General features: G+C 40.4%; 1 protein-coding gene across 3 annotated transcripts in view; it reads left to right on the top strand.

Moving 5' to 3' along the window:
* The first annotated feature begins 204 nt into the window (after positions 1–204).
* Positions 205–26,416, top strand: part of ARIH1 (ariadne RBR E3 ubiquitin protein ligase 1) — a 199,873-nt gene continuing 173,661 nt past the window's right edge. For 2 of the 3 annotated variants that reach the window (XM_029575813.1, XM_029575811.1), the window contains exon 1: positions 205–872. In XM_029575813.1, the coding sequence (XP_029431673.1) occupies positions 588–872 (285 nt within the window). In that variant the 5' untranslated portion in view covers positions 205–587. The remainder of the gene's footprint in view (positions 873–26,416) is intronic. The other variant, XM_029575812.1, reaches the window with a different exon arrangement.

Here is a 26,416-nt window from a genome sequence, read left to right as displayed (position 1 = left end):
GCGCCGGCGTCACGACAGAACAGAAACATGATGGTTGGGAGAGGGGAATTCGGCGACTTGTGCGGTACGCCGTTACGTAGGGCGCGTGACGCATCGTCCCTTTGTTGGCTCAGCGGCGGCGCTGTGTTGTTTTATCGGAGGCCGGAGCAGAGTCTCTGTGCGACGCAGAGAGGGAGAGGGGGAAGAAGAGTGAGAGAGAGAGAAAGAGAGCAGGGGGAGGAGGAGGGGGGGGGAGTCAGATGGTACACCGGACCCCAAGCCGATAGGAAAGGGAAGGCTGCCAGTTGAGCTGCGAGCCCTAGCTCCAGACACACAACGCGTACCGACACGGCGCCAGACGTAAGGCAGGGAGAGAGCGCAGTAAGCGCAGGGAGACCGAAAGAGAACGTTCGATCCACAAGGCGCAAGACGCAGGGAGAGAGCGGATAGAGCGCTCGAGCCGCAGGGCGCGCGAGCCGAGGAGGGGAGAGAGAAAGGGGAGGGGGGAGAGCCCGCGCCAGGTCCAGGCCTCTCTCTTTCTCTTTCTCTCGCTCTCCCTCTCCCCTCTCTCCCAGTCAAAGAGAAAGAGACCTTAGACCTGCTGCGCCATGGACTCGGACGAGGGCTACAACTATGAGTTCGATGACGACGAGGAGTGCAGCGAGGACAGCGCCGAGGAAGAGCCCGAGGACGACAACTTAGACCTGGGCGAAGTGGAGCTGGTAGAGGCCGGCCTCGGGGTGAGCGAACGGGACGGCCTGTGCGGGGAAACCGGCGGAAGCGCCCTGGGGCCTGGGCAGGACGAGGAGGATTACCGCTACGAGGTGTTGACGGCCGAGCAGATCCTGCAGCACATGGTGGAGTGCATCCGGGAGGTCAATGAGGTCATCCAGGTGAGGTTGGGGAGGGTCCGTGCCTCCGCTCATCCATTCTCCCCGCACGCCGGGTGCGAGAATTGGTCGGAGGCCGCTAGGAAAGTCCATGGATGAAAGTAAGGCCTACGTGGCGAGTGCGAGACTCTGCCCGGGTAAGAAGTGCTGTGAGCAATGGTGGTAGGCACCACATCTGTGAAAGAGATCTCGAACAATGTTTTGCTATTTCTACATCTGACCGGCTTGAGTTTAGTCTCATTTACTCGTATGATTGATGTAAATATCAACAAACAAGTTGTAGATGGTACCCTTTTTTAATGGGCAAAATAAGTCGTAACTAGTTTTCCAGAGCTGTGCTTCTTTGGTCGGGTCAGTGTAGTGCTCAATTTATACTGACCTGATCAAGAGCATAATTCTGGAGAGGTAGTTACAAGTGTGTTTTAGTTCAATAAAATAGGTATATTTTGTAGATTGTTTGACCTTTATTTCTAACTATTCAAGTGGACTAACGTAGTGAATTAGAGCAGGTAAAGATAGCGACCATATTACTACATTGTTAAAAATGATAGAGGCCAGCCAAATAATTTTCTCTTTATGGAGACAGTGCATAGCTACTGCAGGTTGCTCCTTCTTGGGAGAGAGATTTATTATGTAGCACAATCACCTGGGATCATCTCTCTCACTTCTTTGGTGGTATTGTGTTCCTTTTTCCAGGTACTAGCCTCTCAAAGCATACAGAGGAATTCTACCCATAGGAATAATAGGTGGCAGAGATTAATTATTTGAAATGTGGTTTGGGTTATTTTTTCTCTTTGGGACTTTAGACATGGGAAAACTTGCAGAATAAAGGAATTCAGTAAAATGAAAAGTGACTGGCAGATGAAATTTAATGTGGACAAGTGCAAAGTGATGTACACAGGGAAGAATTAGCCAAACTGTAGATACATAATTTTAGGTTTCATATTACGAGTCACCATTCAGGACATGGATTTAGGTATTGTCATGGACAGTACACTCAAATCCTCTGTTCAGTATGCAGTGGCAGTCAAAAAGTAAACAGAATGTTAGGAGTTATTAGGAATGGAATGGAGAATATCATAATATCTTTTGTATTGCTCTATGAAATAAGCATACCTATACTACATTTCAAAAAAGATATAGTGGAACTAGAAAAGGTACATAGAAAGGTGACTAGAATGATAAAAGGGATGAAATTACTCTCCTATGAGGAAAGGCTAAAAAGGTTAGCATTCTTGATCTTAGAGAAGAGACAGCTGAAGATATTTCTATAAAATAAGCGGAATGCAAATTGGCTGACTCTTTAAAAAAATTACAAAGGCTGAGATGCCCCATGAACTTATCAAGTAACATTTTAAACAAATCAGAGAAAATACATTTTCATAATGCACAATTAAGCTCTGGAATTCATTGCTGTTGGATGTGGCAAAGTTTATTAGTATAATTAGGTTTAAAATAAGATTTGATCAATTTTTTTAAGGAAAAGTCCATAAACCTTTATCAACCAGGTAGACTTTGGGGGGAGAGAACCACTGCTGATCCCTGGGCATAAGCAGCATGGATTTGATTTACTATTTGGGATCCTGCCAGGTACTTGTGATCTGGATTGGCCACTATTGGAAACAGGATATTGGGCTTGATGGACCCTTAAGAACTACCATACTGGGTCAGATCATGACTTGTGAAACTTTATTAGATGCTTTCAACATGGTACTATTCATTTTATCCTTGATGTTGGTGTTGGCTGTTTTTCTTTTTTTGTAAATACAGTAGTTCCATGGTGTCATTTTTTTAGTTGAATTGAAAATTCCAAAAACAATTTAGTTGGTTTTGTTGAGTGTGGATGACATGAAGTGGAGATGATAAATATTCAGGAATTTATTCTAATAACTATTATTCTCGCATATCTATGTCTTATCCTGCTCAAATAAACATATCTCCTGATGTGAGCATTACACACTTCTTAATTCAGGTTTGCTTCTTCGTCCGGAGCTAGTGATTCAGTATTCTGCAAAACTAAGAAGGGGTTGGCCTTATAGCAGTGCTTATTGAGCCAGCAGGAACTATGGGTCCTGTATAGACAGCTTTCATAGCACACTTGATGAATGGAATCCTAGTGTTTGTACAATAGTGACACCATGGGTGGAACCTTCTACGTGCATATTGGGGTCTGAAAAAAGCTGCAGTTCGGCCTGCAGTGGTTAATAATGTGGGGGTGAGAAGGGGCAACTCCCTCAGTTGCAAATGAAGACTTGTTATATCCTAGTTAGGATAGGTCCAGTTTAAAATGGAAGCCAAAAAGGAACAGAACAGAACTTCAAGACAAAAACTACAATAAGAAAAATGCAATATCTTAAGGGTTGGACAATGCCAATAGAAACATTCAAGTAAATTCCCACTGTACTATCCGTATTTTGTTAGGCAATTAAATACGGCACAAGTGTAGCACTACTTTCCTCGATTATATAGGAATCCTTAGGGCAAGTTATTTTGCTATGTTACCTGCTATGTACATTTTTATTTCAAGTAAGAGCCATTGCCACTCTGCATCACTCTACCTTGTTAGTAGGTTGGAAGGTTAGTAATTTTGTTTTCTCAAAATCATCATTTATGCTACAAAAATGTAATGCATACTTCAATTTTTAGTTTGCATCCCAGATGCTTTTTTTCAGATATCAACTGTTGTATTTGTGCTAAAATGTCTTAGTACTATGAAATAGAACACTTTTTTAAGGAATATTTAAATATTTCTTAGTCATTCTTTAGTTCTGACAGTTAATAATATGGTAGGTAAAGTAGCTAATTCATGTTCATTTTGGATGAGAGCAAGATGCTTCCTATTTTTTTTACACACATATATAGGTGTGTGTAACCTGAAAGCAGTCTTGAAAATATACATGTCACAGTGTGAAGATTTCTGACAGCTTCATCAAATAAAAGGTTCTGAATACAGTTGACTATTCAAATCATGTGGGGGAAAGTCCCAACTGATATTAACTGTTGGTATGTTTTGTGAGCAGTTTTTTGTCAAACCTTGGGTAAGTAATAGGTGTGTTTACAGGAACAGCAGTTCAGCTGGGGTGTCACTTGTAGAGCTGAGATATAAAAGCATGTTGGAAATCTGGCTATACTTGAAATATAATTTTAACCTGAAGTCTTGCTCTGGGACTGTGCTCATTTTGATATGTGGTGTTCATGTTTTATGTTGGTGATTCATTATTTACAGTCTGTTTTTTTTTTAATTATCTGTTTATTAACATTTTTCAATGATTACATTGTATACAGTTAAAAGGAAAACATTTACAGTTTGTTTTGAAATGTTCTCCTATCCAGCACATGCTGGCTGGTCCATTCATTGTCTGTCTCATGCAGTTCTTTTTAAAAGACAAAAAAGCTAACATTGGGACACACATTTTAGTTTGGCAGCTCTGAGGCTTGCATTACTGCTAAATAGGGATCACTTTGACCTGTTTCTTTTTTAAGTTTAAAGCCAAATGCACCAGAGTGGTATCAGAGAGCACTAATAGAAACAAACATTGGTAGTTCAGCAAACTTTAGCTGCTGCAACCTTATTCTGTATTACAGAATTGTTTGTGTGCATGGGGAGTTATGAGTGTGGTCCTAGCACATTCCTCATGTTCTTTTATAGGTGTGGTTTATTCTTTTAATGAAAAGCTTAATACTGCACATTTGAAAAGTTCTAACAATTTCTGAAGCTCTCAAAACTGTCTTTTATATTCTTCCTTTACTTTTTAAAATATCTTCGAGGAAAGCATTTTGCACGCCCATAAGTGGTATATACTTCTGACAGCCAGATAAAATGTCAAAAGTCAATATATAAAGTTTTTCCTCAGCCTTGCTAGTATACCTCTGTTCTAACATCTGGATTTTCTGCTTTTCTAATAAAGAACATGCCACATCTATGTCATTGTGCTTCACTCTACCTGTTGCATCCCTTGCATATAACCCCTTGATGATAGATTATAGTAAACAGGGCCATAATTTAATAGGACATGTCTAATGTCTGTTGGTTTGTCTTTGTGATGTGGGCTTTTTTTTTTTTGTTCTGGCTCCAGACTAAATACATTTGTATCTATGATCAAACTCAGATTTGATGAAAGGACAGCGTATTATCTCACTTATCTACCTTCCTCCTTTTTCTCTCATCAATTCTTTTTGGTGTTCCATTGATCAATTGTGTATTTTTCCATAACTACAGTCATTTATTTAAAGTTTCTGTATGTTCCAGAGCTCTGGATCTATTGTTGTAGTTTACAATTAGAATAGCCACAACAAATATATGTAACTCAAAATTTGTCAAAGGTCTAGCATAATTTGCAAAAAAAAACCCCTTGAGTTGAGTCTTAATATAGTTCACGTGTATTCTGTGGTTGAAGAACTGTACTTGGATACAGTATTTGAGCACAATGAGAAAGTTCTGTTAGTTTGTTTCTGGAGCTTTTAGTGACCTTTTACAAACAGAGATGTCTTCAGAATTCTGTAATGAGGCCAGAAAACGATGCAGCACTGCTTCTTGTCACCAATTAGAGTCTGACTGGCCAGGTATGGGATATAGATTCTACATAAGATTTTCTGGGAATGGCCATACCAACACTGGAACCTAATTTATTAAGGTTTTGGGTTTTTTTTCTCCCCATAGATGCAGAATTGGGGGAGGGCTTTCTAAATCAAGACCTCTGTTTTATATCACCAGATATAGGCTCATGCAGCCTCTATTGTTCTTTTAAGAAGGCATTTTTCCAAGTGCAGTAGTCCTTACAAATAAAATGAGATGACTATTGTAATACTGTTACTAAACAGAAGTAGAGGTATACATGCCACCTAAAATATACCTTTGTCTTCTAATCACAATGCATTGTAAAAGAAACTTTCATTATTTATTTGCAGTAATTTATGTATCGCCAATTACCAGATCTGTTTGTTTTTTTGTGGTTTACAACATAAAAGTCCTTCCTACAAGCTAAAACTTAAAATAAAAATATCGCAATTTTGGATAATCCAAACACTTCAATAATGACATTTTAACATTTTTCTAAAAACGTCAGTCATAAATTTGATGCAGTTAATCAGGAGATTGTTCCTCAAAATGGAGGCTACACATGAAAATGGCCAATTAGTTTCCTGTAACCTGAATGTTTTCAAACTGGGCACTGTCAACAGTTGAGAATCCCCAGAATGTAAATTGAGTTGGAACATATTTGAGTGATCAGTTCCTTCAGATTGCCCATCATTTAAGACTCCAAAAAAAAAAAAAATAGACTAGGGATCTTAAATATAATCCTCTGAGCAACCTGTGTCAATGTAAAGACTTTAAAACCGTTGAGATGTGATCACGTAAGGAAGAACCTGCTACTAACCATGTAGCAGCATTTAACATTTGCAATGCCTTGAGATGGTATTTGGGTAAGCCAATATATAAGGCATTACAATTTAAAATTACTCTGTTTTTGTTTAATGAAAGTTAAGAGGCAAAATATGTTCTGAAGCTGCCATATTGGATTTTGTTTTAGAAGAAAATTGGCATTCTTTACATCCCACAGGAATTTGCATAAGAACATGCCATACTGGGTCAGACCAAGGGTCCATCAAGCCCAGCATCCTGTTTCCAACAGTGGCCAATCCAGGCCATAAGAACACCTGTATTAGTGTTCTGGTACCTCTCCAGAATAGATATGGCCAGGATTGTAAGAAGTCTTTGAAAACTTAGGTGCCAACCGAGGGGGAGGTGGACTTTCCTCCCCATTTTTTTTTGCATCTTTTTCCTCTGTTTGCTTTCTTTTACCCTTTCTCCCACCCCATATGGCCCTGACTCTAGCAGCAGTTCCTTTGCCCTAGGCACAGAATCTTAGGTGTTTGGGTGACCTAGCACCGGGGACTTTTCTAGTATCAAACTACCAAAAACATAACATTGGATGTTTTACCTGCCTTTCCAGTACAAAAATACACCCAAAGCGGCTTACAACCAATTAATACTACAAATTCAATACAATTCAGCAAGCATTATACATATAATTCACAAAATAAGATACTTTGGAAAGAGGCATCTTTTATATTATGCTAAACATCATTTGAAATATAAACTTTTAAGAATACCTGTACTTTTAGAGAATATTTAAGGAAGTCCTGATGAGGCAGGAATATAACAAAAAAAAAATTAGGGAAACTGATATTTTTTGAAGGTTGAACCAACTATTGCAAATTTAAGAAGGCCCTTACTTGTAGGAAGCTGATCATGTTCTTTAAAGCAAAATATTCCTCTTTAAAAGTTAGTTTTTCTTTAAGCTTTGCGGTCCTTCCTTCCTGAATTGAACACTTTTTGAAGTAAGCAACAAAAGTATCCAAAATTAATTTGCATATTACAGTCCTTTTCACATTCATGATGTGAAGAGCTTTGATTCACCTGGCTTCTTGTTTGTTTCTCCTACTCTTTGCACATAATCATTAAATCCATGGACTGTTCCAGAATTTAGCTTGTAGTGATGTCATAAAGGGGAGCCATGTTCCATTTAAGGTCATTCTTGGAGCTACTGGGCTAAAACAGGAAGGCAGGAGAGAGGGAACTTGAGGTGTATCTTTGTGTCCTTTCATATAGTTTTCACAGGTCCTATATAATCAGAATTTTAATTATGCTGCATGCATCTTTTCTCATGTGTTTCTCAGTCAGCTTATGTAAAAAAAAAAAAAAATTATATTCAGATTATGAATGTGGCATCATACTATCTTTCAATCTTTATTCTATAGATCATGACATCAGAATTTTTTGCTGGCCCGTTCTGATGTAATTTTAAATGTTTGTATTTTTTGTATTTACGTAGTAGATGAAAGCAGAAAAAGACCATTTGGTCCACTGTTCACTACCTTTTTCAACTTACATGTGTAATTTTCCTGTCCATGGAAAGTTATGTACATAAGTTGAAAAAGGACCCAGATATAAATTGGCATTGACATAAACGGCCCGATTTTAAATGGCCAGCGTGCGTAAAAAAACCGGGGGTTACGTGTGCGGCCGGGCCTTGCGAGTGCCGCGTGCATTTTAGAAGAGGCCAGACACCCCTGTTTCGTGGACAAGAACCAGGCCCTCGTCCAAGGGGCAGTCCAAGGGGGGGGGGGGAGGCAGGATGGGCTGGGACAGCACCATTCATCACTATCCCGGACTCTCACGCACCAGTCGGTTGCCGGCAAGTGCAACTTGCTTCAAGTTGGGCCCTGAAGTAAGTATTGAAACCAAAAAAAAAAAAAAAGGAATCTGTAGAATTTAAGGGTTGGGGAGGAGAGGGGTAGGGAACTGGAGAAAGCCATGATGCGTTGCTGTGTGAATTTGCAGAATTTTGGCCCGCCTATTTTATAGCACGTGCATGTTATAAAACCGGGAAGTGCGCACGTACTAAAATCTACCCCAAAGTGTTTGTGTTCTCCAGCACTTTCTGTAAAGAAACCCTTACAGCCCAGATATAAAGCAAAACTATAAGAACACCATTTCCCCAAAAAGTTGCACTGTCTCTTGCATATTGATTTGTATGAACCCAATGCAGGAAAATAAGCTACATCATTATCTGTGTCATTGTGTGATAATGGTAGAGTTCAGCTTTCAGTCTTTGTCTTCAGTACAACACAACCATAAGTTTGTATAGACTTTTGCTTTTTAATTGGCTTTTAGTATTGCTGAAAGTTTAGGGTGGAAATATCTTTAAATAACTTGATACCACTCACAAGTATTTAGGAGTTGGGGAAACTTTTTTTCTCTTGCTTTTTTTTGTTTGGCTTTTGCTCTCTCTTTTTGTTTTTGTCCATTTATTTTTTTTTATTTTTGCTGCTTATCCTTTATTTGTTACTTTTTACTTTTCTGAATTGTAGGTGCCTAGGTGACTTGGCTTCCAGGATTTTCCAGCCCTTTGCATTTTGTAATTTTTTTTTTCTTTTTTTATCTTCCATAAATGTATTGACAATGTTTTTGAATTGGCTGTTTAGATGCCTGTTGGTTAATTTAGGAGCTTGGTTTCCATTTTGGGTTTCTGTAGCTTCATATGACTTGAATGGAAGTGTTACTGAATTCTTCCAAGCAGATATTGAAAGAGAAAAGTTAACATTTTGTGGACCTGTAATAAATGGCTAGAGAACAGCATTGAAATGAGCTGTATTGTAAGCTGCATCTTCTCAGCCACTGGCCACTACTCTCTTTGACTTGTAAATTAAATGGGCTATGGAAGAAAGTTGGAAAATAAAAGTAAAATTTAGCATGCACTTCTAATGAAATGATTCCTTACAGTGAAAGCTTAGTTTTAAGGTATTACTAGCATAAACAGTTTGGATATCTAATTTTGCTTTTATAATCAATTTATTAGGATCCTTTTTTTTTTTTTTTTTCCCAAAGGGAGATTTAGTCATTGAAGACTTCATAATTAGCAATTCCTGTTATTAGTTTAAATTGAGTTGCTGCTATTTGGTTCTTATTGGAATGCCATGCAGACATTACATTGAAAAACACAAAGCATGACCAATTAAAAAGTGGACTCTGAGATTTTTAAAACTATATGCTGTGTCTATAATACACTTTAGCTTGAAACATTTATAAGAATATATAAAAAAAAATCAATTGGGATAAAACAGGGTCTTGCAGTAGTGCAAAGACAGAATGTTTGAGATTTTAATACTGCTTCTTTAAATGATCTTGTTAAAATGAGTGCTGCTTAGTGAATTGTAGTGAGAGCCTTGTAGGGAATTCCCTTTTGCCCAGTCAGAATATAGTTGCATGGAAACATGACTTCAAGAAATTTTTGTACATTAGATAGCTGCTTGTAACAAGGAATGAGCTAACTGCTGATTGCCGGTATAAAGGCTGATGTAATAAGGTGTTCAAAGCCAAAGACCATAGTTTAACCTCTCTACTGCTGATGCAGGAAGGAGTGTTTGCACACAATGGGGCCGATGCTATAAAAAATGTGGAAAGGGGAGGGGTGCCATGCTATACACATATTAGGGGGTCACTCTAGCAAGGAGGTGCTAGGGTCGCTTGCACGACCCTGCGGTTACCAGCGGTCTCCTGGTTATGAACACTGACGTTAATAAACTCTGTCTGTTATGAAAACCAGTGCCGAGCATATCGGCGTCTGTCTTCAAAGCAGTCGGCAGAGGGTTTTTTCTCTTTTTAAATTTTAAAGAAGTATAGAACTTTTTTTTTTTTGTTTTTCTAAACTTTTTTTTTCAATGCGCTCAGCTATTAACGCCTGCTCCAGGCAGGCGTTAATAGCTGAGCGATAAACGTGTCTGAGATGCACATTTATTTTTTTGCATTGGAGTGAATGAGTAATGGCCTCATGTGATGAACGCTATCTCATTCAAGCTGAGGTAGATCTTTAAAAAGTACGCGCAACCAGCGCAAACAAAAGTACGCTGGATTTTATAAGATATGCGCGTAGTCGCACGTATCTTATAAAATCCGGGGTCGGCGCGCGCAAGGCTGCGCAAAATCGGCAGCCTGCATGCGCAGAGCCGTGCAGCCTGCCTCCGTTCCCACCGCATTCCCCCACCCCCCAGCCCTACCTAAATCCTCCCCCTACCTTTGCTGTACAAGTTACGCCTGCTTGAGGCAGGCGTAACTCTTGCGCGCCACCTCGGCATCCCTTCACACAGGCCGCAGTGCCGGGGGACTCGGGACCGCCCTCCTGGCCCGCTCCCCTCCCGCCCCTTTTACGAAGCCCCGGGACTTACGCGCGTCCCAGGGCTTTGTGCGCGCCGGCGGCCTATGCAAAATAGACGCGCCTGCACACGAATGCCCTGCGCACGTAAATCCTGGAGGATTTACGCGTGCAGGGCTTTTAAGATCTACCCCCCCTGCGTCGGACGCGTGTTAAATAGGCCCTAATCCTCCTATTGCATTAGGGGGTGGATTAGCGCCTATTTAACCCGCATCTGACTGCGGGTTATACAGCGCACTTGGCTCCAAGGTGAGTATAGGTTAGCACCCTCAAATGAATCCCATGCTAATGATGGCATTAGCTATTAAACCCCTCCCCAAATGTTAAGAGGTGCTCTGGCTTCATTTGTGTTTCCTAGATGTAGATGGAATCAAGTTTCCAGGGCTAGTGCTCTGTGGGTAGAAGCTCGAGTTCTGTTGCTGGGACCTGTAGTTGGGATTTTTTGCACATATAATATGATTAATGTGCACAAAAATGCTTTCTGCTCAGAAAACATGGTTTGTGCACACTAAGCACTTATGCACATTCTTGGGTTTGTGTGCATTTTTTAAATTTTTTAAACTGATTAGCTTACTGCATTGGGAGTTTAAAAAAAAATTAAAAAAATAAAAATTAGTGTGTGCTTTAAACTGTCCCTCTTAGCGGCTTATTACATTGTCCCCTAAAATAATGAATTTCTTGTATTACACAAATATTACATTTTCCTTTAACATAATTTTCAAAATCCTAATGAAAATAAAATTGTCTTAAATGATGACTAGAACAATCAAATAAGATAATTCAATGAAAAAATAATTCAAGGCTGAAGGGTTGCCAATGTAATACCAGTTTTTAAAAAGGGATCAAGGGGTTATTCAGGAAATTTCAGACCAGTGAGTGACATCTGTTGCAGGCAAAATGGTAGAAACTATCATAAAGAACAAAATTGCTGAACATATATAGAAAGGCATAGTTTGATGGGACAAAACCAACATGGATTTAGCCAAGGGAAGTTTTGCCTTACAAATTTGCTACATTTTTTTTTTTTTTGAGGGTATAAATAAACATGTGGATAAAGGTGAGTGAGTAGATATGTATCTCGAGTTCCAGAAAGCATTTGACCAAGTCCCTCATGGGAGACTTCTTAGGAAATTTAAAAAGTCATGGGACAGGGTGCAGTGTCCTATTTTGTATTGTCAGCTGGTTCGAAAAGAAAGAGCGGGGTTAAATGATAAATTTTCCCAATGGAGAAAGGTGCGTAGTGAAGTGCTCCAGGGATCTGTTCTGGGACCACTGCTTTTTAATATATTTATATATGACCTGGAAATGGGAACAATAAGTGAGGTGATCAAATTTACCAATTGACCAAAAATTATTCAAAGTTTTTTAAATCACTAGAGGATTGTAAGAAATTTCAAGAGGACATTGCAAAACTGGGAGAATGGACATGCAAATGGCAAATGAAATTTAATGTGAGCAAGTGCAAAGTGATGCATTTAAGGAAGAGTAAACCAAATTATGGCTCACAATGCAACTTTTCACATTAGGAGTCACCACTCAGGAAAAGGATCTAGGTGTTGTCATGGAAAATACGTTGAAATCTTCTGCTTAGTGTGTAGCTGCAGCCAAGAAGAAATCAAATAGAATGCTAGGGATTATTAGGAAAGGGATGGAGAATAAAACCGAGAATATCATAATGCCTCTGTATCGCTGCATGGTGCGACCTCATTTTGAATATTGTGTGCAGTCCTGGTCACCACATCTCAAAAAAAGATACAGCAGAATTAGAAAATTAACAGAGAAGGATGACCAAAATGATAAAGGGGATGGGAAAATTCCCTGATGAAGAAAGGCTAAAGAGGTTAGGACTCTTCAGCTTGGAGAAGAAATGGCAGAGGGGAGATATGATAGAAGTCTATAAAATGAGGAATGGAATGCGTAAACAGTTTACTCTTTTGAAAAGTACAAAGACCAGGGGGGGATACAATGAAGTTACTAGGTAATACATTTAAAAGTAGTAATATTTTTTTACTCAATACATAAGCATCCAGTACAAGACGTCAGTTATTGTATTTAAACTGATCTTGTCCTCGGTCATGCCGTGGTGCAGTGCCTTGCTGCATATGTACTGTCTGACATTCCAGTTGCAATCATCACAAGAGGACTGTTGGATGTACCATCTCTGCACCACGCTAGACTGAGCAATACTAGACTGTGCCTTCTCTGTTGCCGCACCTATCCTCTGGAATTCCTTTCCAGAAACATTACGCCTGGCTTTCAAAACTTCTTGAAAACTTGACTATTTAAAGAGGCCTACTAGTAGCCTTTTTGAGACTTTGAATATTTGCACAATTCATTTTCTTATTTATGGATTGTTATGGTACCTCTGTGAATTTTTATGACTAACATCAATTGTTTTGTGATTGTTTGTTTTTATTTGTATTTTGTGACTGTTTTATTTGTATATCGCCTAGAGCACTGATATAGGCGATTCATAAATCCTGATAAAGATAAGCTCTGGAGTTCGTTGCCAGAGGATGTTATAAAAGCTATTAGTGTAGCTGCGTTTAAAAAAAAAAAAAAAAAAGAAAAAAAAGAAAGGGTTGGACAAGTTCCTGGAAGAAAAGTCCGTTAACCATTGTTAAGGTAGAGCTGCAGAAATCCACTGCTTATTTTTGGGATAAGGAGCTTGGAATCTATCTACCCTTTGGGATCCTGCTTAGGTGCTTGTGACCTGGGTTGGCCACTGCTGGAAACAGGATACTGGGCTTGATGGTTTGGTTTGACTCAGTACGGCAAGTCTTATGTTTTTATTTGTAAAGCAGTTTCTGAGTTAAAAAGAGGTATGTTCATACATGCAAGAAATGGATGAATCAGTCCTTTCATTATTGTAGCTGGATCTTCCTGGTAATCATGATCTGCCCTTAAAAAAAAAAAATCACCACCATCTGTGTTTATCCAAATGTTTTTACCAATATTATTTCTAAAGTGCAATAAAAACACTTCCACTTTGCTACCATTTCACTTGTGTGGGTCTTATTATTGGCATGTAATTTTTTATGATTCTTTATCTTTCCTACTGTTTTGTAAATCAACCAATCGTTAAAGGAGACCCCTTTCAAAATACCACTACGAGGGACCCTTGTTTCACCCTAACTGGGCTTCTTCAGGGGATTTCACTTTGTGTTTTCCTAAATAAAGCTCATTGAATGGCACATCTTAACAAAAGCTTGCCAATGCTTATTCTGTGATTTCCTTTACCGTTGACTACTTTGTTCATCAGACTTCAACGCTGACCATCTACAACATAAACATAAATATGAATTGTTTTAGAAGAATTGTAAATCTCAAAAATATTCTAACAAAATATTCAGATACCATCAGTAATGGAGGTAAATATTGTCAAATCTCACTTACTTCAATTACACCGGGTCTGTATTCAAATGATAGCTCTGTGTTTTGAAGAGCTTTTCTACTGGTTTCAAAAGATTACACAATACTTAAAAATGAGTAAAGTATACCCCTTAAAATGTACAAATTAACTGTTGCAAGCACTAGTTGATATCTTGCATTAATGGCAAATCGAGCAAATCTTTTTTGATTAAAGCAAGAGCATTCTCAGTTAACACATTTTGTATGCACAATTCCTTATTTGATTCATGGCCATAAAACGCATAATTTTAAACTATTGGCATATGTTACTTTTAGGACCCTTTTCAGAAGCTCCCATCTTTGCTCATAAGAGGCAGGAATTTGATAGAATGACTTCAATCTTCATTGTACAGTGATTGCAGTAACATTACACAACTCAGCAATAATACTATACAAATTGGAGAGCAGACTCCCTGTGGGGAATGTTATATGTCAGCATGTTTTGAGTATTTTTTAATTTACTCATCATTCATTGACATACATTTTACCTGGTAATTATACCTGTAGAACAACTCAAGCCCTTTATGCTGCTGTTTATCCTTATAACTTAATTTATATAGGGCAAAATAAATAAGAGATTCACTTACGAATTATGGAACAGAGAAGTTGTATTCATTCATTGAAATAGGCACCCTTAGTGTAGTAACTGGATGAAAGCTCAACATACTTGGGCAGATCTAACTTATTTTGTTCTATCTGTTCATTTTGAAATGGGGTGGTGATGTATCGCGAATCCTCATATGTTTTATATATAATTAGCAGCACACTGCACCCCAATGGTCTTAATATTGACATTGAGTAGTTAGCATTCCTATAATATATTATTCATGGCAATGCGAGGACTCTGCTATCAGGGTATTTAAATTATGTGACTTCTGACATTAGATTTAAGCTGCTTCTGTTCTTGGCAGTTTCCTGTGAACTCTGTGAAGATGGACTACTGCTATTAATGCTCTGAATAAGAGATCAAATAGTGCTTGTAACAGTCAATTTGTACATTTTAAGGGATATACTTTACTCATTTTTAATGTGTTCTAGCATTGAGATCATTTTGAAACCAGTGGAATTGCTCTTCAAAATGTGCTATGATTTGAATATAGATCCGGCGTAATTGAGATTCTGCAATATTTTCCTCTATTATTGATGGGATGTGTTGAAGCTTGTTTTGTGAATATTTTTGAGATTTACAACTTTTCTAAAACAATTCATATTTTTCATGTTTATGTTGTAGATGTTCAGCATTAAGACTGATGAAGAAAGTAGTCATCGGTGAAGAAAATCACATAGAAAAAGTGTTTGCAAGCTTTTGTTATGGTGCACCACTCAGTGAGCTTTATTTAGGAGAACGCAAAGTGAAATATTCACCCCTTCCCCCCCCCCCCCCCCCCCCCAAAAAAAAATAAGCTCAGGGTGAAATACGGCTCCTTTGTAGGAGTATTTTGAAAAGGATCTCCTTTACTGATTGGTTGATTTGTAAACAGTAGGAAAAATAATCACAAAAAATTAAAAAAATATTTGTCATAAGAATGGAAGTAAAGTGTTTATTGCAGTATAGAAATAATATTGGTATAACACATTTGAATGAACAGAGATGGTGCTGCATTTTTTGTGTGCTTAAGTGCATGTCATGATTACAAGGAAGATTCATCTACAAGACTGGACTAGGATCTGCTCATTGCTCACATGTATGAACTTTCTATTTTTCATTAAATGTTTTATAAATAAGATTTAATTATTTTTTCATTGAATTATTTTTGATTGTGTTGGTCACCAATTAGAGTTTTATTTTATATTGGTGAATCCAGATTTCCTTCAGTTGTATTGTGCCTGTTTTGAAAATAAACCAGAAGTTCAACAAAATCTTTGTTACTCTTTGCCGGAGACTTTAGTTTGCTTGGGACCTCTCTCCTTTCAGTGATGATTTTTTTTTTTTCAGCTTAGCCTACATTGGGCCTTATTTTCCAATATCGCATTGGTAACGCATTAGGGGGCGTTACCAATGCAAATGAGGCTTCTTTCGTGCAGTGGGGAAACATCGTGTGCGGCGATGTTTTCGCCATTCGCGAAAACATTAGCGCCGCACGCGATGTTTTCCCACTGCACGATGATTCTTTCAGTCTTTTATCACGGTGCACGATAATTGCCGGTTTCTTTTATCGCGGTGCACGATATTTCAATAGTCCCAGACAGCCTGTTTCAGGCTCCTGGGGGGGGGGGGGGGGGGAGAGAGAGAGAGAGAGAGAGCCTTACTATAGTGCCTATGCCCTACATAGGTATTTTAACCCCTATAGGAGGGCCACCTACTAACTCGGGGTGGGGATTAGGTATGAGCGTCGGGGGTTGGGGGCCACTTTCGCATTCCACATGAGACCTACGGACAGAACAGTGGTCTCTAGTGCAGATTTGCTGGCTGTCGGAGTGAGGACGCTCACTCCAAGAAGTGGTTTGGGCAACGTTCTCTCTACCTAGCTTGATGGACACTCTACCTGGGCAACAACATGCTAGGTGGAGAGAATGTTGGCCAAATCTCCGCTTGGAGTGAGCGTCCTCACTCCGACGGCCAGCAAATCTGCACTAGAGACCACTGTTCAGTCCGTAGGTCTCATGTGGAATGCGAAAGTGGCCCCCAACCCCCGACGCTCATACCTAATCCCCACCCCGAGTTAGTAGGTGGCCCTCCCATAGGGGTTAAAATACCTATGTAGGGCATAGGCACTATAGTAAGGCTCTCTCTCTCTGTCTCTGTCTCTGTCTCTGTCTCTCGCTGTCTGGGACTATCGTGGATGGCGGTAATCCTTTTCAGGCCCGTAACGCAGTCCATAACGCGAGGTTGGAGTTGTAGTTATTAGCCGCGATAAATGACTAATTTGCATTCGCAAATCGTGTTAACAGCTGTTAACGCGATGTGCGAATTTATCGCACGCGGTAAAGTGCTTGGAAAATGAGGCCCATTGTTTGGCCAGAATCTACATTTGGCTGAGATAAAAGCTGTCCAAAAAAAGCATGCACGCTCGTATGATCTCTTTTCAGTTTGTTTAAAAGGTAGCATAACTTTAAGGTTTGTGTTAATTGTTTCATCCGTATTATGGATTGTTGGAGATCTGTTTACCCTATGTTTCATGTTTTGTTCTTAAATACTTTTGTTGAAAATTTTCTGTAGTAAACTGGGTTGAGTTGTGCATAGGACACTAGATAGAGCTTGGCTCAGCTGCTTTCAGAAGTCATCTTTCTCTCTCAAATGCTCAGCTGAATTAATTCATCCAGGTTTTTCTAGCAGGAAAACCATTTTTTTAAATTATGGTGTGTTTAATACCTAGTTGTGAGCACAAGGCACAGTCTTGGTTAACCAGTGTTTGTTATAACAAACATAAATATATTTTACCTGGAAAAAAATGAATAATTTTTTCCCCCACTGATTTCTCCTGTTGTAATAAACATCTGATAAATTCCCAGGAAAAATAAAATAAGTTAAAATGAAGATGTTTGAGCCTACTCTACGATTTAACATTTTGGTCATTTCTATTGATTTCTTCCTCCTCCTATACATCACTAGAATTGTATTTGATGCCGCATATGATTTCATTCTTTAGGCAGATTAATCATAAACTTTTAATATATTTCTTAAATCTATACTGGTATTTATTGAAACTACCTCTAACCAAATGAAAATAGTGTTGCTCAAAGATATTTTGGATACCCCCCCCCCATCAAGAGTACTAAATTAACCAGGTATGAATCAGCAAGGAACAATATCTATAATGTTGTTCTGTGTATGAATTACTGTTGTATCAATAGAATATATTGGGTGTGGACCTTTCTTACCTTTAGTGAACCTGCTACAAAGGTTACCTAATTGTAGGAGAAGAAACTCAGTTTAAAAACACTGTAGAAAAACCTTTTTTTTTTTTTTTTCCCTCATGCTAGGCTTATCTATTACCCAGCAAACGTTTCTGCCTTGACATGTGCATGACGTGCATGCATATATCGTTTTGATTTGACTGATTTTGCTTGAAGTATTATAGAAAAACTAGCTGATTCATATAATGCTTTAGCTATTGTCCACTCTTCACCTTTGCAATTAGTATGTGGGTTTTTATCTCCTTACCAGTGATGTCAGTAATACTGTATAAGGTCAGCCCTATGCCAGAACTGCCTCCTATGTTCCACATGCAACATGGCTATTTTCTCATGTCCTGCTCTGAAATAGGAGCCATTATGTTTGATCTCTAGTCATTTTTCTTGCATCCTGCTGTATGTAATAAATTATTGCAGCCTTTTTTGGTGGAGAGTGCAGTACTAATTCTAGTGCTGTGCCTTTGTCTCTTGGATATCACTATTTAGCTCAGAATTGTGCAGTTAATGCAAATCATCAGAGGTACTCTTAGTTTACATAGTTTGTTATAAAGTGCCTACAACATTTTGTTAGAATATTTTGTGATTTTTTTTTCCATTGTAACAAATGTCTTCTTGCATTAGAGCACATTGTGTATATTGGGAGAAGTGTTCAGTTCAGTAAGCCGAGATGGGTGTGGCCTCTGCCACTTTTATTATAACAATGACATTTGTCATCTTTTCTGTTTGTGCTGAAAATATTGGTGCTGAACCGAGCATAAACTTTATTATATGAGCAGGAGCCACTTTCACAAAAAACAAAACAAACTTTATTGAGAGTTTGATCAGTCCCCTGTAGGCCACTACCAGACACATAGTGAATTCACTAATACATTTAAAGGACGTTAATTAGACACATTCCTATTCCCATAGCAACCTAAAACGTAACTAGGAACTGAACAAAATTGAGATGAAGGCAGCAGTCCAGCAGCAAGAGGGGGTCTTCCCAGTGTTTTGCATCGAGTGTCACATGTATGATTTTTTTTACCCACCGGTGAGAAGTTGTACATGTGCATGTGATGCAAAGAGCTCCTGGCTCTCAGAGAACGAGTCCGATCTCTGGAGTCTAGAGTGGCAGCCCTGGAGATGCTGAGGCAGACAGAGAGGTATATAGATGAGACCTTCAGGGACATAGTAGCCAAGTCCCAACTTCAGACTGGCAGCCCTGGTGCTGCCTTGGAGGAAGAAGGTCTCATGATTGGAGAGCATCAACCTGGTGCAGTAGGAATGGATCCTGTAGCAAGGACCTGCTCTCCAGGTGATGTATCGTCCTTTCACACCGAGGATATCTCCCCAAGGCCTACAACCCAGGAGGGAAGGGTTAGGTCGGCCGTCATAGTTGGTGATTTGATTATTAGGAATGTAGACAACTGAGTGGCTGGTGGGTGTGAGGATCGCCTGGTAACATGCCTACCTGGTGCGAAGGTGGCGGACCTCACGTGTCACCTAGATAGGATTTTAGACAGTGCTGGGGAGGAGCCGGCTGTCGTGGTACATGTGGGCACCAATGACATAGGAAAATGTGGGAGGGGGGTTCTGGAAGCCAAATTTAGGCTCTTAGGTAGAAAACTTAAATCCAGAACCTCCAGGGTAGCATTCTCTGAAATGCTCCCTGTTCCGTGCACAGGTCACCAGAGGCAGGCAGAGCTCCGGAGTCTCAATGCGTGGATGAGACTATGGTGCAAGGAAGAGGGATTCAGTTTTGTTAGGAACTGGGGAACCTTTTGGGGAAGGGGGAGTCTCTTCTGAAGGGATGGGCTCCACCTTAACCAGGGTGGAACCAGATTGGTTGTGCTAACCTACAAAAAGGGGAGAGAGCAGCTTTTAAACTAGAACATAAGGGAAAGCAGACAGTCACTCAGCAGCGCATGGTTCAGAGAGAGGTATCTTCAAAGGATACTAATGATGCATTAGAATTAGGGCATCCCGACAGTGAGGTTCCAATAATTAGAAAAGTAGTCCAAATGCCTGTAACTAAAAACACACCTGAGCTAAAAAAAATTCTAACTTATCCCTATCAAAAATCAGAATGAAAATACAAGCAAAATAAAAACTTTGAAATGTTTGTATGCTAATGCCAAAAGTCTAAGTAAGATGGGCGAATTAGAATGTATAGCAGTGAATGATGACATAGACTTAATTGGCATCTCAGAGACATGGTGGAAAGAGGATAACCAATGGGACAGTGCTATACCGGGGTACAAATTATATCGCAATGCCAGAGAGGAGCACCCGGGAGGAGGTGTGGCGTTTTATGTCCGGGATGGCATAGAGTCCAACAGGATAAACATCCTGCATGAGACTAAATGCACAATTGAATCTTTATGGGTAGAAATCCCTTGTGTGTCGGGAAGACTATAGTGATAGGAGTATACTACCATCCACCTGGTCAAGATGGTGAGACTGACAGTAAAATGCTAAGAGAAATCAGGGAAGCTAACCAAATTGGTAGTGCGGTAATAATGGGAGACTTCAATTACCCAAAAGGGCACAAGCAGAATTCTGCACTACAAAATAATCCAAGTCAAGAAAGTGCAGATAAATAAATTTTAAGTCCCAATCCAAAGGATTTCCAAACGCTTTTGTGCAAAAAGATAATTTTTATATTTTATTGCGGCAACTCCACTGCATAGTATTTCCAACAACAAATATTTTCACAAGTCCCCCGACACGGTCCCGTGTTTCGCCGGTGGCTGCATCGGGAGGGACCACAAAGGTTAATCTGAAAATTAAAATGATTAAAGATCAGGACATAACAATGGACTCAAAAGATCAAAAGTTTCATACCTTGGTGCAACGCGTTTCACAACGCTTTTTGCGTTGTGAAACGCAAAAAGCGTTTGAAATGCTTTTTGTGCAAAAAGCGTTTGGAAATCCTTTGGATCGGGACTTAAAATTTATTTATCTGCACTTTCTTGACTTAGACTTCAATTATCCCAATATTGACTGGGTAAATGTATCATCGGGACTCGCTAGAGAGATACAGTTCCTGGATGGAATAAATGATAGCTTTATGGAGCAATTGGTTTAGGAACAGACGAGAGAGGGAACAATTTTAGATCTAATTCTCAGTGGAGCACAGGAGTTGGTGAGAGAGGTAATGGTGGTGGGGCCGCTTGGCAATAATGATCATAATATGATCAAATTTGAATCAATGACTGGAAGGGGGACAGTAAGCAAATCCACGGCTCTTGTGCTAAACTTTCAAAAGGGAAACTTTGATAAAATGAGAAAAATTGTTAGAAAAAAACTGAAAGGAGCAGCTACAAAAGTAAAAAAAAAAAGTTCAACAGGCGTGGTTATTGTTAAAAAAAAAAAACCAAAAACCAAAAAACCCAAACCATCCTAGAAGCACAGTCCAGATGTATTCCACATATTAAGAAAGGTGGAAAGAAGGCAGAACGATTTCCGGCATGGTTAAAAGGGGAGGTGAAAGAAGCTATTTTAGCCAAAAAATCTTCATTCAAAAATTGGAAGAAGGATCTAACAGAAGAAAATAGAATAATACATAAACATTGGCAAGTTAAATGTAGGACATTGATAAGACAGGCTAAGAGAGAATTTGAAAAATTCCCAGTAAAAACTTTTTAAAATATATCCGAAGCAGAAAGCCTGTGAGCGAGTCAGTTGGACCGTTAGATGATCAAGGGATTAAAGGGGCACTTAGAGAAGATAAGGCCATTGCGGAAAGATTAAATTATTTCTTTTCTTCGGTGTTTACTGAAGAGGATGTTGGGGAGGTACCTGTACTGGAGAAGGTTTTCATGGGTAATGATTCAGATGGATTGAACCAAATCACGGTGAACCTAGAAGATGTGGTAGACCTGATTGACAAACTGAAGAGTAGTAAATCACCTGGATTGGATGGTATACACCCCAGAGTTCTGAAGGAACTGAAAAATGAAATTTCAGACCTATTAGTAAAAATTTGTAACCTATCATTAAAATCATCCATTGTACCTGAAGACTGGAGGATAGCTAATGTAACCCCAATATTTAAAAAGGGCTCCAGGGGCGATCCGGGAAACTACAGACCGGTTAGCCTGACTTCAGTGCCAGGAAAAATAGTGGAAAGTGTTCTAAACATCAAAATCACAGAACATATAGAAAGACATGGTTTAATGGATCAGTCAGCATGGCTTTACCCAGGGCAAGTCTTCCCTCACAAATCTGCTTCACTTTTTTGAAGGAGTTTAAACATGTGGATAAAGGTGAACTGGTGGATGTAGTGTACTTGGATTTTCAGAAGGCGTTTGAAAAAGTTCCTCATGAGAGGCTTCTATGAAAAGTAAAAAGTCATGGGATAGGTGGCGATGTCCTTTCGTGGATTATAAACTGGCTAAAAGACAGGAAACAGAGTAGGATTAAATGGACAGTTTTCTAAGTGGAAGGGAGTGGGCAGTGGAGTGCCTCAGGGATCTGTATTAGGACCCTTATTTTTCAATATATTTATAAATGATCTGGAAAGGAATACGACGAGTGAGGTAATCAAATTTGCAGATGATACAAAATTGTTCAGAGTAGTTAAATCACAAGCAGATTGTGACAAATTGCAGGAAGACCTTGTGAGACTGGAAAATTGGGCAGATGAAATTTAATGTGGATAGGGAAAAGTAACCCATGCCATAGTTACACAATGTTAGGTTCCATATTAGGTGCTACTACCCAAGAAAGAGATCTAGGCATCATAGTGGATAACACATTGAAATCGTCGGTTCAGTGTGCTGTGGCAGTCAAAAAGGCAAACAGAATGTTGGGAATTATTAGAAAGGGAATGGTGAATAAAACAGAAAATGTCATAATAATTCTCACGAATGTCATAATAATGTCACGATATTCAATTTGACGCTAGAGCCCTGTTCTCCTATGTATCTCAACTTACTAAACCCTCTGCCCCCACCATCCCCGACGATCAGGCTCAATCCAAAGCTAATGAACTTGCTCTCTTCTTTCAGGACAAAATTGCAAACACCCTAGCGCTTCTCCCTTCTAACCCTACACCTCTATCACTAAACTTCACCACCACAGGCCCCCCCAATGCCACCTTAGAGTCCTTCGAGCCTACCACCCCGCTGGAGATAGAATCTACACTCAAGAAGCTGAAACCATCCAGCCACCCATTGGACCACATCCCAACAAAACTCCTGCTCCTTATACCAAGCACCATCTCCAGATCCTTGGCCGACATCATTAACTGCTCCCTTGCCCAAGGAATTTACCCGGATGACCTTAAAACTGCATCGATTAAACCTCTCCTGAAGAAACCCAACCTAAACACGAATGAGCTTTCCAACTTCCGACCCATTTCCAATCTCCCACTGCTAGCAAAAATCACTGAGAAGGTGGTGAACACACAGCTATCGGACTACCTTGAGGATCACAAAATTTTATACCCCTCCCAGTATGGCTTCCGCAAGTCTTCCAGCACTGAAACCCTCCTCATCTCGTTAACAGACCACATCCTCATGGGCCTAGACAAAGGGACTTCTTTCCTGCTAGTTCTCTTAGACATCTCCGCGGCGTTTGATACCGTGAACCATAGCATCCTCCTCAATCGCCTCTCAGACATTGGTTTAACTGGATACGCCCTCCAATGGTTCAGCTCATTCCTCAATAACAGAAGCTCCAAGATCACCATCAACAATAAAGAATCTCCCAACTTCAAATCTACCCTAGGTGTTCCCCAAGGCTCCTCTCTATCCCCCACTCTCTTTAATATCTACCTACTACCCCTCTGCCAGCTACTCACAAACCTCAACCTAACCCACTATTTATATGCTGACGATGTGCAGATCTTGATCCCTATAAAAGAATCCCTTCCAAAAACGCTATCTTTCTGGGAAAACTGCCTCAAGTCCATTAACCACCTACTTACCAGCCTAAACCTGGTACTCAATGCAGCCAAAACAGAAATTCTTCTCATCTCCCCCGACCATTCTACCAGCCACGACCAGACAACCTCTATCCCTCAGACTACTCAAGTCAGAGATTTAGGAGTCACCATTGATAACCAATTAAATCTAAAAAAATCAATTAACAATATTACGAAGGACTGTTTCTTTAAGCTACAAGTTATGAAAAGACTCAAACCCCTCCTCCACCTCCAGGACTTCAGAACAGTGCTACAGTCAACGATTTTCTCCAAAATCGACTACTGCAACACTCTCCTCTTAGGACTTCCGATCTCCGCCACCAGACCTCTACAGATGCTCCAGAACTCAGCAGCCAGGATTTTAACCAACACTAACCGGAGAACTCACATCACCCCGATACTTAGAAACCTACACTGGTTACCTATTAAATACAGAATTTGGCACAAAGCTCTCACCATCATCCACAAATCCACACACAACCAACTTCCTTTAGACCTTCAGTTACCACTCAAACCATACACATGTGCAAGACCCATCAGAGAGGCTCTCAAAGGAACCCTTCAAGTTCCCCCAACTAAATTCACTCGACTAACCTCCAGGAGAGAGCGGGCACTTTCCACAGCTGGCCCCACCATCTGGAATAACCTGCCGACGGATCTACGACTGGAACCCTGCCTGACTACCTTCCGGAAAAAACTCAAGACTTGGCTTTTTGCCCAAGCCTTCCCTGAAACATAACATCTTATCTGAGCTTTCTTTTAGCTCAATAGACTAAAAGACCAACCCAGTAATTACATCTCCATCCATGTTTATTCTCCAGTTTTTCCTGTCCTTTATTTCCTGGCTACACTAGCCTCCAAGTTCTTTCCCCCTGTTATTTGTAACTGCGCTTCGGCCTTCTTGTTATATGGTTTCTTGTTAAGTTAACCCCCAAGTTTGATGTAAACCGGCCTGATATGAAGCTTGTCATGAAGTTCGGTATAGAAAAATGTTAAATAAATAAATAAATAAATAATGCCTCTATCGCTCCATGGTGAGACCGCACCTTGAATACTGTGTACAGTTCTGGTCGCCGCATCTCAAAAAAGATATAATTGCGATGGAGAAGGTACAGAGAAGGGCTACCAAAATAAGGGGAATGGAACAGCTCCCCTATGAGGAAAGACTAAAGAGGTTAGGACTTCAGCTTGGAGAAGAGACGACTGAGGGGGGATATGATAGAGGTGTTTAAAATCATGAGAGATCTAGAACGGGTAGATGTGAATCGGTTATTTACTCTTTCGGATAGTAGAAAGACTAGGGGGTACTCCATGAAGTTAGCATGTGGCACATTTAAAACTAATCAGAGAAAGTTATTTTTCACTCAACGCACAATTAAACTCTGGAATTTGTTGCCAGAGGATGTGGTTAGTGCAGTTAGTATAGCTGTGTTTTAAAAAAGGATTGGATAAGTTCTTGGAGGAGAAGTCAATTACCTGCTATTAATTAAGTTGTCTTAGAAATTAGCCACTGCTATTACTAGCAACGATAACATACTTTTGGGTACTTGCCAGGTTCTTATGGCTTGGATTGCCCACTGTTGGAAACAGGATGCTGGACTTGATGGACCCTTGGTCTGACTCAGTATGGTAAATAGTACTTACTAGGGATGTGAATCGTTTTAGGACGATTAAAATTATCGTCCGATAATTTTAATATCGTCTTAAACCGTTATGGAACACAATACAATAGAGATTCTAACGATTTATCGTTATAAATCGTTAGAATCGTGAGCCGGCACACTAAAACCCCCTAAAACCCACCCCCGACCCTTTAAATTAAATCCCCCACCCTCCCGAACCCCCCCCAAATGACTTAAATAACCTGCGGGTCCAGCGGCGGTCCGGAACGGCAGCGGTCCGGAACGGGCTCCTGCTCCTGAATCTTGTTTTCAGCCGGCGCCATTTTCCAAAATGGCGCCGAAAAATGGCGGCGGCCATAGACGAACACGATTGGACGGCAGGAGGTCCTTCCGGACCCCCGCTGGACTTTTGGCAAGTCTCGTGGGGGTCAGGAGGCCCCCCACAAGCTGGCCAAAAGTTCCTGGAGGTCCAGCGGGGGTCAGGGAGCGATTTCCCGCCGCGAATCGTTTTCGTACGGAAAATGGCGCCGGCAGGAGATCGACTGCAGGAGGTTGTTCAGCGAGGCGCCGGAACCCTCGCTGAACGACCTCCTGCAGTCGATCTCCTGCCGGCGCCATTTTCCGTACGAAAACGATTCGCGGCGGGAAATCGCTCCCTGACCCCCGCTGGACCTCCAGGAACTTTTGGCCAGCTTGTGGGGGGCCTCCTGACCCCCACGAGACTTGCCAAAAGTCCAGCGGGGGTCCGGAAGGACCTCCTGCCGTCCAATCGTGTTCGTCTATGGCCGCCGCCATTTTTCGGCGCCATTTTGGAAAATGGCGCCGGCTGAAGACAACAAGATTCAGGAGCAGGAGCCCGTTCCGGACCGCTGCCGTTCCGGACCGCCGCTGGACCCGCAGGTTATTTAAGTCATTTGGGGGGGGTTCGGGAGGGTGGGGGATTTAATTTAAAGGGTCGGGGGTGGGTTTTAGGGGGTTTTAATGTGCCGGTTTTGCGATTTTTAGATTTTTCACGATTTTTTCACGATATTTTAC

Source organism: Rhinatrema bivittatum, chromosome 13 (genome assembly GCF_901001135.1).
Source record: "Rhinatrema bivittatum chromosome 13, aRhiBiv1.1, whole genome shotgun sequence".
In the NCBI taxonomy this organism is placed as follows: Eukaryota; Metazoa; Chordata; class Amphibia; order Gymnophiona; family Rhinatrematidae; genus Rhinatrema; species Rhinatrema bivittatum.
This window is presented reverse-complemented; position numbering and strand designations above follow the sequence as displayed.